At 39.0% G+C, this 14,695-nt stretch overlaps 1 protein-coding gene across 5 annotated transcripts; it reads left to right on the top strand.

The window, feature by feature from the left end:
- Window positions 1-4,252: 4,252 nt before the first annotated feature.
- On the top strand, window positions 4,253-13,777 carry LOC133405844 (cyclic nucleotide-gated cation channel alpha-3-like). Of its 5 annotated transcripts, none has more exons than XM_061682841.1 (9): window positions 4,253-4,528; window positions 6,971-7,096; window positions 8,513-8,566; window positions 8,725-8,781; window positions 9,873-9,929; window positions 10,059-10,148; window positions 11,759-11,860; window positions 11,918-12,024; window positions 12,107-13,777. In XM_061682841.1, the coding sequence occupies exons 3-9, from the start codon at window positions 8,517-8,519 to the stop codon at window positions 13,462-13,464; spliced, it is 1,821 nt and encodes a 606-aa protein (XP_061538825.1). In that variant the 5' UTR covers window positions 4,253-4,528; window positions 6,971-7,096; window positions 8,513-8,516; the 3' UTR covers window positions 13,465-13,777. The 5 variants fall into 5 exon arrangements, with proteins under 5 accessions (XP_061538825.1, XP_061538817.1, XP_061538808.1 ...); XM_061682824.1 differs by lacking the exon at window positions 6,971-7,096 and adding an exon at window positions 7,809-7,866 and having other exon boundaries at window positions 4,254-4,528; window positions 8,692-8,781; window positions 12,107-13,776; XM_061682814.1 differs by having other exon boundaries at window positions 4,254-4,528; window positions 8,692-8,781; window positions 12,107-13,776.
- The last annotated feature ends 918 nt before the right edge of the window (window positions 13,778-14,695 follow it).

Below are 14,695 nucleotides of genomic sequence, written 5' to 3'. Positions count from 1 at the left end.
TATGAAGTAAATAGTGTGCAGGTAAACCTGCAAGCTCGAGAAAGGAGAAAGTCTTTGATTTGGAACATTGCGCTTCCGCAAAATTGCGCTTTATTACCAAATGTGACCGCCAGAGGGCAACAGTATTACGTCAACCACACACACACCGCCGGATACATACGGTGTTAAGAGCCAGAATTGGAGGACAATTTAGGCACGAAAAAGCCGAACAATTGGGAGATATTTTGGGGATTGTTTTCAAGAAAAACGGTCAATTAACCATCATAAAATTTAAATCGTCCAGCTCAGTTATCAACACTACACTTTGTATGAGATGTTTTATTTGTCAATTCATGTATTTTTCTCTTTGGCGCAACCCTCTTCCAGACAATCAGGCACCAGAGAAACATCCATCCATCCATTTTCTGAGCCGCTTCTCCTCACTAGGGTCGCGGGCGTGCTGGAGCCTATCCCAGCTGTCATCGGGCAGGAGGCGGGGTACACCCTGAACTGGTTGCCAGCCAATCGCAGGGCACATACAAACAAACAACCATTCGCACTCACAGTCACACCTACGGGCAATTTAGAGTCTCCAATTTATGCATGTTTTTGGGATGTGGGAGGAAACCGGAGTGCCCGGAGAAAACCCACGCAGGCACGGGAAGAACATGCAAACTCCACACAGGCGGGGCCGGGGATTGAACCCCGGTCCTCAGAACTGTGAGGCAGACGCTCTAACCAGTCGCCCACCGTGCCGCCATACATACATTTTAAAAATGTATGTTGCTGAATAAACCCTTTACAATTAACTAATGATCATTTTTATTTTAGTACTGCAGTGTTCCCTCGATATATCGTGGTTCATCTATTGCGGATTCGGTATATTGCAGATTTTTTATTTTTTTCATATTCTTTTCACACATAATTCGCCCTATTGCTGGATTTTGAGTGATGCTGTCATTCTTTTTTTCTTTTTTTGGGGGGGTGGGTAAAATAAATGCTTCCAAGCTTGCAACATAAAAACTGTTTTTAAAAAAGGAAAAATTCATAATTAATAATAATTCCTTTATTCATACAAGGAATAAAATAAAAAATAAAAAAACAGAAATGCACAGTAGCACTGTACATTACTGTTTGTTAAAGACTCAAAAGTGTTTAAGAGTATAGAAAGTTTATAAGAGTATGGTAGCGGTTAATGGGTGAGTGGGGAAGATTAATAAGAGTCTGGGGACGTTCATACAGCTTTAAAATGTCTAAATTATTATTTGGTCGCTACTTTGTGGATTTCAGCTATTGCACAGGTGGTCCAGAACCTAAGCCCTTGCGATAAACAAGCGATTACTGAACTTTGATTTTGGCCCCCCAGCATCTCATACAATCTGATTATTGTCGTTATTATTATTGTTTTAGTCTTTATTCACATGTTTAAAAACGCATTAAATGCTTAATCCATCATGATTATTTCAAAAGCTCACCCCTCCCTTCTTATTCAATGGGCTATTCCATCTTACTGACCATGTGCAGACTTTATTCACAAAGACTGTAGCAAAACAAAGTTACGAACTTGTTGGTGCGTCACAAGGAAAATGAAGTGGTGCCATCCCAGTGGAGGGAAGAAGGGAAGGCAAAAGGAAAACAAACAGTTTTTATCAACCCTAATGAAGGTTTCAACCTTTTTCACAGTGACATTGAATATGCATAACTGACAACAGCAAGAGCCAGGCCCTCGTCGGTTGCAGTAGCACTGCTGTCAGTGTCAGCCAAGCAAGGATGCAGTTGAGATTTTCATCAAGAAAATGATTGATCTTTATTTTAAAAGCACACATTTAAAAATAAAGCCTTTAAAGCTTTAAAAAGGCACACAGGTTTTTGTCTTTCTTTTTCTTGTTTTTTTTTCTCCCCCTCCACTCAATAAATGTGCTGATGAGGATAATGATGATACTGCCATGAAATAGTGCTGAGAGCAGTGTTGAATGCACAAGAGGCTAGCATGCAGACATGTTCCAACCCATCCAACTCCCATAGGAGAGTCTAAGCCACAGGTGACACCAGAGTAAATACGTGTGATGTGAAGTATGATGCATCCCTTGTTTATGACCTCCAATTGTGATTAAAAAAAAAAAAAAAAAAAAAAAAAAAAGACTCATTGCAGGGAGGTACATTGGGTTGAACATCACCACCAGAGGTGGCAAAAGTCAACTCCTGTACTTAAGTTGCTGTTGTGACTTTCGGCTTGACCTCTCAGGGGTCGCCACAGTGAGTCACTTGCATGATTCGCTTGGCGCAGTTGTCACACCGAATGCCCTTTCTGATGTAAGCCACCCATTTTTTATCCGGGCAGTGACCAGGTAAGAGAATACTGACCGGGAATCGAACCCATGCTGTCTTAAGTAAAAATAAAATATCATTTTTAAAAAGACTGAAATTTTGTACACTGTTCAATGACAAAAAAGATTGGAATTCTAGTGTTCAAAAGTAAAAAAAATATTTTTTTGTCAATTGCAGTGGATCTAAAAATGTCTACACACCCCTGCCAAAATGCCAGGTTGTTGTGAAACAAAACAAAACAAAAACAATGAGACCATGATCAATTATTTCAAAACATTTCCACCACTGAATGTGACTTAATGTGATAATCTGCACAACTCTACAGAATTTAAAAACAATATTTTTGAGAAGGAAGGAAAAAACAAATGACTGAAAATATGGTTGCACAAGCGTGCACACCCTCCTGTAAATGGGATGTGGCTGTGTTCAAAATTAACCAATCGCATTCAAATTTATGTTAAAGTTGAACCAAAGTCATTTTCGTGTTTTGTTTCTCAATACATTAAATATGTTTGAAGGTGAAGGTGCTGAAAACAGTTGCAAAGACTGAGAACAACTTAGTACAAATTGTTGAGCTATAGCTTAAAACTCTTTAGGGGTTTTCTGGGGGTCCCAAAAAACCCAAAGCCTCGTGCTGAAAGCCGGCTGGGGTATATACTTACTGGCATAAGTCCCCTGCCCCACTATATAAACACCAAGCACCCATATTCCATGCAGTGGCCATTCAGTGGAATTGCACTTTCTTATTCAAAAGAACTTAGACCCAACCGGCAGACAGTAGCTCGCAGTTGTTCTCTGACCTATGAAGCATAGGCAAACTGAAGGGAGCGTGGAAGCAGCCATGCTCAGATTAGCTCAAATTGCTGAAGGATTGTCCTACGGCTGAGTCATTTCGGCCTACGCACACAGTAAGAGGCTTTACCCAGACTGGAAGGGATATAAATAAAGAGGCAGCTTTGACAACAGTCACTGCTGTTGATCTATCTCGTGCATTCTGATGTTGGCTCCTACCAAAACTATGACAGCTGTATAATCGTAGCTCCTTCAACTCAGCTCACTTCACAACATGCAGGGAGTGCACACATCTTCAAAAAAGAGGCTGTTTGTTTTGTCACTCCCAGTTAAGTTTAGTGTCAAACTAAATGCAAAACAAAGTGGATTTTTTTGGGGGAAAAATGAAAACATGGCTTGCCATACAACAGTCTGTTTCGCTTAAAGCTAACAAATAATGCAAAACACAATAGATGGGCTAACGAATAGCATCAGTGTTGTGGTGTCATAACACAATGGATATTGGAACACAAATGGTGGAGCAACACATGTAGACAGGCCAAAGAACAATACTCACAGGCATATATTCTTTATCCTTTGCAAAAAATGACTAATATTACTGAAACTTATTGAGTCAGTTGTAAAATTCTCTGTCTGTATTATACTGCCCCACAGGTGGCCAAGGCGTGCACATCAGGAGCAGCAAAATGGCCATTGAAGTGAAGCAAAAAAATGTGGAAAAGATTCAGTTTAAACCTGTACATACTATTTAATCATGTCATGACAGTGATTTTATAAAGTACATTTTAAAGTCTTATTTTTCATATAAAAAAAAACCCCAAAAAGTTTTTTGGGGGGGGAAGCTGGAACAGATTAATGGCATTTCCATTCAGCTCAATGGAGAGGCATGATTTGAGATACGAGTGTTTTGAGTTCCAAGCATGGTCACAGAACAAATTGAACCCGTATCTAAAGGCACCACTGTCCTTTAGAATAGCAGTTTGTATTGTCCCAATATAACACGACAGATGACGAGTTTCAACAGAAACGAAACTCAGGCTATCATTATAATAAAAGCCTTATGCTTCCTTCCATTCATCCTTTTTGGGGGTAAAAGAGTGGCGCGACCCATTCCAGAAACATCCGTGTGATGTAGTGTGGTTTTCTGTTTGTGATCCTTTTCTCTTTGAGTCTCCTGCCTCTCCCACCTGACTCCTTCCCCCATCCTTCTCTGGGAAGTAACAGAGTGGATGAACATAAAGGGACTAATCAGCAGCAGGACAAGATCGCTACAATTTGGAAGTGTTTTTTGTTTGGTTTTACTTCCTTAACAGATAATATATAACACCAGAATTTCTGATGTGAATAGAGTCATTCAGAACTAGGAGCAAATATGGAATTACTGCAGACTGCACTCTGAGTCTTCATAACCATCATCGCTAAAATAAAGGTAAACGCATTCACACACATTTCCGGTCACTTGCAAACAAACTGCTTTTTAAAGAAGAGGAATGTATTTTGAGGCCAGCGTGATAAACACGGGTCTACTAATTCTAATTTTAGACATAATAATCCATAATCTCAGCAAGGAGGATTTGAGCGGCGCTCGCAAGACTGAACCTAAACAATCTCCCTTTTGCAAAGATCATTCTCCAGTGTATCTGGAGCAACTTGCCAAAAGTTGTGACGTTCACTTCCTGTATTACCAGTTGAATTTGGTAAGGATGGAATTGCATTTTCTGATCATCAATCATTGCCAACTGTGGGCCTCTGAAGCCCTTTGAGACTCTTTCGTGATGAAGAGCTATACAAATATACTTGAATTGACTGAGAAAATGACGTGACTGAAATGCTGTTTTTGATCCCAAATGCCAAAAAGAAGACATCAGAAGCAAAAGTCAATGACATGACATGGCAGCGTGGTATTGCAATTGCTAGATACAATGGAAATATCCCCTTGCTAAGGGGGCTATGAGCAGCATTGGGTCGACATCTGCATGCCATGCCCATGACAGAATTGTCACATGATTTTTTTCTCTATGATTCCTCTATTGTTGATTCTGATGTGGATCCAAATGAGACATGTGAAGCCCAGTGAGGGGGCGGCCAGCTTGTGTCTGAGTCCTGCTTGTCCAAAATGGCCAACACCTTTGCACTAAACCTCAGTTGTTTTTCGGTGTCAGAAAACGGTGAAAAATACCCTACGTCTCAAAAATGTGTCGAAGGTTTTTATGATCAAAACATTTCTCAGTCCTTTGGTGTTAGAAAAATAGGGTAAGTCCAGAAGCAAAATTAGGAGTCCATGAAAAGTTAAGCGCATACATTTATTCCCACATGGAGGTCCAACTGGTGCTATCTACGAAGAGACAATTCAATTACGGTGAGCGAGAGCGAGCACGAGTTTATGTACAAAGTACAGCAAGTCTCAAGTCTTTGCCCTCAAGTCCGGAGTCAAGTCGCGAAATGCAAGTCCCGAGTCAAGTTGCGAGTCCTCCACTTTGAGACCTTTCGAATCATTTTACCAACAAAATAAACATATTTTAATGAATGTAGTATTTATATTTACTTAATATGTATGTATATGCTGCATTTTAGTAATTTAATATATTTTAAAATCCATACTTATCAAAACAAATTTGATAAACAAGTGCATTGAACCTTTATATGAAAACAAGGGGGCTGATCAAAATTTGTGCACCTGCAAAGCCGATTGTCAAGGCGGCGTTTTCTTTATTGCACCTTCAAAACCAATCAAAAGTACGTTTTCAGTTATTCTATGAAAATGCCATGCTATGACTTACTTTATTTCTGAAGTGACATTAAACACACCTGTCACAAATATGAATTTGCATCCACTAGTGCTGCAATTAGTAATCAAGTATTCTACTGACAATTCTATTGGAATAATCAAGTGAAAGGTTAAAATGTTTTTTTTTTTTTTTGCTTGGTTAAAGAGCAATTCAGAATACGCAAGAGAAAATGAGACATTTCACTGAATAATGAACCACCAACTGGTTTTTCCTCTTTTAGATAATGAACAGTATTTTTCTTAAATTCATATTGTGCATATAGCAGGAAACTGCATTTTCTTGTCTACAAACATTTCTAGTGAGGCAATTTCAAACAAATCTAAATAGATTTCAGTTTAAACTTGGTATATCTTGAGTATCAAAACATAAGGCATTCATTTAAAAAAAGAGGAACTTTGTCAGAGTTTGTCATCTTGTTATAAAGGTGCAATTTTATCCAACTGTGGTCTCTCAGTCGGAACTACTGAAAGTAGTAAAATATTACCGAAGAATATGAATCAAAGATGAAACTGTATAGACTAAAAATATAAAAGCATAACAGACCTAAAATTATAAAAGCGGCGTACGGATAAGATACAATAAATATGAATGAAAGAATGGAATTCAAATAAAAGTAAAATAACACCTAAGAAGAGAAAAACAAAGTAAGTGAAATAAACGAATATTAGTTCAAGGCTAAATTAAAATGGTGGGTCATGAGACTGTTCTTGAAAACAAGAACACTCCTTGCAGCCTTGAGGTTCTCTGCCAAGGATAAATATTAAGGTTTTAAATATAAATAGCCCCTTTAGCAGTCAACCCGAACTGTATGAAGAGCTGGATCAGCTTACTCTTTTGAGTCTTTCTCTCCTGTCCAGCGATGAATCGCATCTGCGCAGAATGCATGGTACGATGCGCCATACAGTGTTGGCTTTTTTTGCACTGAAAAACAAAGAAAATCTTTGTGATGAAGAATGAGATGGAATTTGAAAGCCCTTGTTATTGACGTTTTAATAAACCTACAATAAAATACATATGTATCTCAAAAATTACTCTTTGGTTCATTTCTTTTGCTCAGAAAATTTGTGTCGTTTTTCCGACAGGTGTGGCGATACCGACATTCAATTGCCGCACAATCCCGGCCCGAATGTGTAAGAAGATATTCTTCCCAACAGCATCATTCTTCAGTTTAGCAGCTTGAATCAGACGACCTGAAAACATTTTTAATAGTAAGGAAAATTATAAATTAAAAACTTCATATTAAAAAAAAAATACAGTTTGTTGCACCCTGCTTTGTTGTATACATAAAGTTACAACCTCACATGATCTGGACAAAGTTGATTTTTATGGCACAGTAGTAAATTCTCAGTCAGATACAAGATCCTACTACAAATAGGCCTACTACAGTTGGAGTGTAACGGGAAGTAGTCTAATAATGAGTATTATAACTGCGGAAAAACAGAAATATGTAGGTACAAACCTGATGTTTCCTGTCTCTGCTTTCCATAAGCGATCCTTATCCTTTTTCATCCTTATCCTCCTAGTGAGGATAAGCGGTATGGAAAATGGATGGATGGCTGGATAGGTGTTGAACCCCTATTCCTTGTAAGTTCCCTAATTGCATCAAAAATGTAACCAGGTGTCTATCTATGAGAAATTCATGTATCGATAGATGTTATGTTTTGCCTTCAAAACTCCTCTTTAACCACTAAATAGACCTTGCTTTGTCCTATCCCCTCAACAGCACCATTTTGCCATACAATCGTCGATATCTGCGATTTTTACATCCACGCTTGCTGATTTGACTCTAATCTGTCATGGTTGTGTTCCGGTTGTTATCTTCCCCCTGTCTCGTACACACCTGCTCCTGAGAGCATCTTCCCCACCTGTGCCTCGTTTACCCTAATTACCCCTTGCATTTAACCTCCTGTCTCATTCCAGTTCGCTGTACCTTGTCGTCACGTTCCAGCATTCCTTGTTTCCACGTCACCGACTCATAGTAAGACTAGACCCTGTTCCGATTATTGACCTTGCCTCTTTGCCTCACCTATTTTGGGATACTGTTATCTTTTCGCAATGCCTGCCTGTGTACCGACCTCTGCTCGTTTAATAAACCTCTCTTTTGTAAAACTCTCCATTTGTATTGGAGTCGTGCATTTTAGGTCCTGTCCTCTGTTCCATTCATGACACTAATCGTGTCTGCCAACTCATTATGAATGCGACCTCCTTTCTTTTTTTCCCTGTGTGGCCTACTTTAAAGAAGTCAGATTTATCTTCAAAGTTTTACCACAAGGTCCAAGTTATTATGGGAATGACAATTCTTAAACCCATTGGGTTAGAGTAATTCTTAATACAGGCACATGCACACTTAGAACAGTTCTTTTAAGAAACAAGAATATCAACATTTAAAAAAAATATATATATATATACCACAAATCTAGTTCAGCATATCAGAGCACAGTGTTTGGACTGAGAATATTAACAGACCATTGTAATTGTTTTTGGGGGTATGAATCCCTAAAATCCCCTTTTTAAATATTCAAATCTCAACACACAACAACTGCATAAAAGGCACAAAAGAAAAAAAAAAAAAAAAGAGAGTCAATGTGAATCATATTTTTCAAAACCTTGCAACTTATCTCTAGGCTGATGGACATCCAGAATCAGAACTCCTTCGCAAGGACAGGCCCACTATACAGGTAAGTCACTGAGGCAGCGCTCATCAGGAACGTAAAAGCAGTATTAGTAGTATTGAAACACTATGCAAAAAATAAAATAAATAAAATGGAGCTCAATCGATATTGTGTACGTTCTCTGTTGCAAGGCTGGCTCACATGATGCGCTCTGGTCCTAACAGAAGCAGACCTACAGAGTTCAGTATGAGCTACTGTAGAACAAAGAACATGAGGAAGAGGTGAGCTGTGTAAGTAGCTAAATAGTGACCCTCAATTGGTGGGTCAGGACTCAAAAGTGGGTTACGGAGCAATTTTGGTTAAAAAATTACAAGGGGGCCCTCCGTTTACGATGGTAACAACATGACATTGCAAGTTTACAAATGGCATAAGAATACGTTTTCTTGTAGTACAAGAAGGCATGTTTAGCGTTGAATTTCCTGTTTTTCATTGGATTGTTTTATATTTTTGGCCTTGAAGTATTTTTCATTCAAATATCAACAGTAAAGACTTTAGTACTGCGCAAGTGTAGGTTAGGAATAGACCAAGGCGTGTCCCAACTTGCATACAAATCCGGCACGCTGTCGGAGCAGTGAAATATTCTCCTTTTATTTGGAAAATAACATTATTTTGACAGGCATGCATCGGAAATGTCATTATCCATCCGTGCATCCATTATTTGGGGTGTAAATGCAACTTCCAGAGACATTTAAACAGCCTCTCACATGCACAATTGTATTTTTAATCATAATAATCCAGACAGTTAAAAATGTTAGTTGCTTTTGTCTGCATTTCTGAAAAATCTACCGATGTTGCACTTATATATCTATATACCGTTTATCCTGTGAATGTAGTTATGTTCATCCTCAGTTTCTTAATAAGGTGCTGACCCACACAACACTCGAATCCAATGTGTAATTGAATTAGTTATATAATGCTTTACTTTCCTCAATTAGAGCTCATCCTGTCTTTTGTAGTCTTCTTTTTCAGTATTATTTAGTTACCTTTTCACTCTCGCTCCTTTTTTTTCTGTCACTACCCTGTAAAAACTTTGTTCTGTTCAACTGAACAACTGTAATTCTCAATAAATATCCAACAGAATACAAAGAAACGACAGTGGTAGCTTAAAAAGTCCATTGTGACACAGTAAAACTCTTCTGACATATAAGGGATACAGATCTTCCTCTGTTTGACCGAACAGGACCAAAAAAAAGAATAAAAAGAAAAAAATTGTAATTAAGTGCTCTGAAAGGCACTTTGAACAAGTAGACATGTAGTTATGTTTAAAAATGTGATGTACATATATTAATGTTTGTATACGTTGTCTTTATAGTCATTTTCTTTGGCCATTGGCTGAACAGAACATGAACAACTGCAACAACAATGATGGGTAAGATGACAGTGTAGTCTTGTAGTGAGTGTACCTGTGCTGTCACAGTGCCACCCTCAGGACACCTGAGTTTTGTGTAAACAAAACAATCTCTTTGTGCAGCTGCTTAACAAGTATCTTGTTCTTCAGCAAAAAAGATGACAAGAAAGAAGAACCCAAAAATGAGAAGAAAGCAGAACCTAAGAAAGATGACAAGAAAGATGAGAAAAAGGAAGAACCGTAGGTTTCACAGTCATTCTTTGATGTTACATAAATATCATTATTCTGCCAGGTTAGCCCTGTTTCCTTTAAAATAATAATAATAATAAAACTAAAAGGTGTCATTTCCAAACAACGTAATCAATAGTTTTGTGGTTTTGAATTAGGTCAGTTAAGATAAATTAGCTAAATGTATAAAAATTGTTTCATCATGAGCTACATTGACTTTAATATCAATAGAGGGCAAATTTAGTCATTTGGGGGCCCAAAGACAAACCCAGTCATGGGGCTCGTCACATTTGTATACCACTGCAAATTTTTGTTTTTGTTTATCATCAACTAAAAAGTGTGAAATTGAGAGTTTTTTCCTATTTTCTGAACTAGATAAGGTCTTTAAAATCCTTGTAAAAGTCCTGAATCTATACCGCAATAACTTTTGGCCAATAACGTACCAGCTGATTATTACGTTATTGGCCAGGTTAAAAAAAAAACAAAAAACTGCAAATGTAATATTAAAATTACATTATGGGCTTATTACTTTTTAAAAAGGGGAAATTTCTGTTATGGGCCATTATTTCGGCTTCTACAAAAGAAGCCAAAAACATAATAAAAGGCCCTAACATAATAAAAACCCATAATGCAATACATTTGCCATTGTTAAATTGTAATAAGCCCATAAAGTCGTAACTGGCCAATGTAATAAAAGTCCTAAACCAATAACGTCCACTACATTTGGAGAGGCTAAGGAGCAGCAGACAGGACTTGCAATCATGCTAACCAGCAAGTTAAATAGAGAAATACACAGTACAGGGAGAGAGGGAAAGCGAGAGAGACAGACAGACGGAGAGAGTATGCATTTTCACAGTATACAAAAATAAAAGGTTAAATAAAGTTATAATATATTATGTTGTGGGCTCAGTTATTACATTTTTTTTTATACCAGGCCAGTAATGTAATTACCAATCAACGACGTGATTAGTTATTCAAATTAGTGGCCAAATGTTATTACATTATAGGTTCAGGACTTCTATCTCGTTAAAGGCCAGTGTGAATTAGCTCAACACTTCAACTGTAATTGACAGGAACATTCATAAAAATTCAATATAGTTTACCATTTGCACCGGTTGAATACTCAAGTGACAAAAAGTGTCACCCATGGCACTCCTCGGCTGACACTGACAGCAGTGCTGCTGAAGCTAGCAGGAGTGTCTGGCCCTTGCTGCTGTTGTAAATTACGCAACATAGTGTCACAGTGAAAAGGGTTTAAACTTTTGGTAGTTGTGATAAAGTGTTCTTCCTGAATCAAGTCTGCATATGCGCAGTAAGGAGATGGAACAGTCCATTGCATGAATGGAGGGGTCGGCACTCAAAATAGTCATGATACATGGAGCACTCTGATGTGTTTTTATAAGACGTTTGGGATCTCCTAAAATTCTACTACAATCACTGCACTGGGCATACTATTGACTATACAATATCAGCTCGATGGACCATAGTGCTTTAAAAAGATCTGTTTTTGATTTAAACATTCAGAGAGCTTTTTTTTATAATTTTTTTTTTTTAAATCAAATATCTTACATTTTTTAGAAAGTTCTAATGAAATTAACGACCATTGTTAACTGTCTTATCAGAAAAGAGGTGTGGATCATGGACCCTGCCACAGATACATACTACTACTGGTTATGGACCATATCCATCCCTGTCTTCTACAATCTGATGTTGCTGGTGGCCAGGTCTGGACAATTTTTCAGACCTTTTTGAAACTCTAAGTAAATTTGGGTGCATTACAGGGCTTGCTTCAATGAGCTGCAGAACAACAACACAATATTGTGGCTAGTGTTGGACTACACCTCAGATTTTCTCTACTTTACTGACATTTTTGTGAGGGCCAGAACAGGTTTGAGACCTTGGTTGAGCTTCTACATTTGTAGTTTAGAAAAATGTTTGTTATACAATAATCATGCTTTTGTTCATTATAGGTTTCTTGGAGCAAGGGCTGCTTGTACGAGACGCGAAGATTCTGAAGGAAAAGTACATGAAAACACGTCAGTTTCGACTGGACATCATATCCGTGATTCCCACTGATATTGTATTCATCAAAATTGGAATGCACAATCCTGAGTGGAGGTTTAATCGCCTCTTTAGGTTGGCTCGGCTCTTTGAATTCTTCGACCGAACAGAGACTCGCACCAATTTCCCAAACATCTTTCGGATCGCTAATCTTGTACTTTACATCATCATCATCATCCACTGGAATGCTTGCATCTATTTTGCCATCTCCAAGGTCCTTGGGTTTGGCTCAGACACATGGGTCTATCCACCAATGAGGAATGCAGAATTTCAACATCTCACCAGGCAGTACATCTACTGCTTATATTGGTCCACAATGACCTTGACCACTATTGGGGAGACACCACCCCCAGTCCGTGATATTGAGTACTTTTTTGTTGTGGCTGACTTCCTCACCGGAGTTTTGATCTTTGCTACAATCGTAGGCAACGTTGGTGCCATGATATCCAATATGAATGCCGCTCGAGTGGAGTTCCAGGCCAAAATAGACTCCATCAAGCAGTACATGCAGTTCCGGAAGGTGACGAAAGACCTTGAGGCCCGAGTGGTCAAGTGGTTTGATTACTTGTGGACGGAGGCGAAAACGTGTGACGAAAAGCAGGTGCTCAAGAACCTTCCGGATAAGCTCAAGGCTGAGATTGCCATCAACGTTCATCTGGAAACCTTGAAGAAGGTGCGAATTTTTCAAGATTGCGAGGCAGGTTTGCTTGTGGAGTTGGTCCTCAAACTTCAACCCCAAGTCTTTAGTCCGGGTGACTACATCTGCAAGAAGGGGGACATTGGGAGGGAAATGTACATAATCAAGGCAGGAAAGTTAGCGGTGGTGGCAGAAGATGGGGTCACTCAGTTTGTTGTCCTCAGTGATGGAGCCTACTTTGGAGAAATCAGCATTTTGGGCATCAAGGGGAGTAAGGCAGGGAATCGAAGAACGGCCAACATCCGAAGCGTGGGTTACTCTGACCTGTTTGCCTTATCCAAGGATGACCTGATGGAGGCGCTCACAGAGTACCCTGACGCTAAGAATGTACTGGAAGATAAGGGACGGGCCATCCTCATGAAAGACAACCTCATTGATGAGTCGCTTGTCGCAGCTACCGACGCCAAAGACTTCGAAGCAAAAGTGAAAGTGGTCGAGGCGAGCTTGGAAGTCATGATGTTCAAACTGAAGAAGCTGACGGAACATCATGAATCATCGCAGCGCAAGCTCAAACAACGGCTCTGTAATTTGACAAACCAGGTCCGAACCCTCCAAGTAGCAGACGAGTAACGTGGGCTTGGTGCTTCTTTCACTTAGCAACTGCTCTTCAGACAGACTGTTGATCCCACAAATAGCTCATTTTCATAATAAAGGCTATACATGCTTAATATGCATCTCAACTTCATTATATACTGTATTTGGGAGAATAGGTATGCTATGAGGCCTCATGGCCACGCTTGTCCTTTACCATTATGACACCAAACACAAAGTATGTACTGATATATTGTATCTACTGTACATATCGTATACAGTTCCCAGAAAAAATGTGAACCCTTTGGCATTACCTGGGTTTCTGCATATTGGTCACAAAATATGATCAGAGCTAAACTAATACACAACATGGGGTAGTCAATTGTTGATTGACTTCTAATCCTTCGGTCGTTGTACTGTTGCATCACCCACTTTCTGTAAAAATACTGTATTTGTATCACACATATACATTTACATATACAGTGGGTACGGAAGGGTTTCAGACCCCCTTAAATTTTTCACTGTTATATTGCAGCCATTTGTTAAAATAATTTAAATTCATTTTTCCTAAATGTACACGCAGCACCCCATATTGACAGAAAAAAAAACATAATTGTTGAAATTTTTGCTGATTTTTAAAAAATGAAAAACTGAACTATCACACAGCCACAAGTATTCAGACACTTTGCTGTGACACTCATATATTTAACTCTGGTGCTGTCCATTCTGATCATCCTTAAAATGGTTCTACACCTTTATTGGAGTCCAGCTGTGTTTGATTATACTGATTGGACTTGATTAAGAAAGCCACACCCCTGTCTATATAGGACCTTACAGCTCACAGTGCATGTGAGAGCAAATGAGAATCATGAGGTCAAATGAACTGCCTGAAGAGCTCAGAGACAGAATTGTGGCAAGGCACAGATCTGGCCAAGGTTACAAAAAAATCTCTGCTGCACTTAAGGTTCCTAAGAGCACAGGGGGAGAAGATTCTTGGTGAGAGAGGTAAAGACGAACCCAAAGATCACTTTGGCTGAGCTCCAGAGATGCAGTCGTTTGATAGGAGAAAGTTCTAGAAAGTCAACCATCAATGCACCCCTCCACCAGTCGGGGCTTTAGGGCAGAGTGGCCCGACGGAAGCCTCTCCTCAGTGCAAGACACACGAAAGGCCGCATGGAGTTTGCTAAAAAAAAAAAACACCTGAAGGACTCCAAGATGGTGAGAAATAGCATTCTCTGGTCTGATGAGACCAAGATAGAAATTGTTGGCC

Source organism: Phycodurus eques, chromosome 1, assembly GCF_024500275.1.
Source record: "Phycodurus eques isolate BA_2022a chromosome 1, UOR_Pequ_1.1, whole genome shotgun sequence".
NCBI classification, from domain to species: domain Eukaryota; kingdom Metazoa; phylum Chordata; class Actinopteri; order Syngnathiformes; family Syngnathidae; genus Phycodurus; species Phycodurus eques.
The sequence above is the reverse complement of the archived record's forward strand: the minus strand, read 5'-3'. Positions and strand labels throughout refer to the sequence as shown.

Excerpts from the sequence above, each read along its gene's own strand:
- LOC133405844 (XM_061682805.1), top strand. The coding sequence starts at position 8,517 with ATGGACATCCAGAATCAGAACTCCTTCGCAAGGACAGGCCCACTATAC. Across the intron at positions 10,149-11,758 it reads GATGAGAAAAAGGAAGAACC|AAAAGAGGTGTGGATCATGG; the intron begins GTAGGTTTCACA and ends CTGTCTTATCAG. Across the intron at positions 12,025-12,106 it reads TTTTGTGAGGGCCAGAACAG|GTTTCTTGGAGCAAGGGCTG; the intron begins GTTTGAGACCTT and ends TGTTCATTATAG.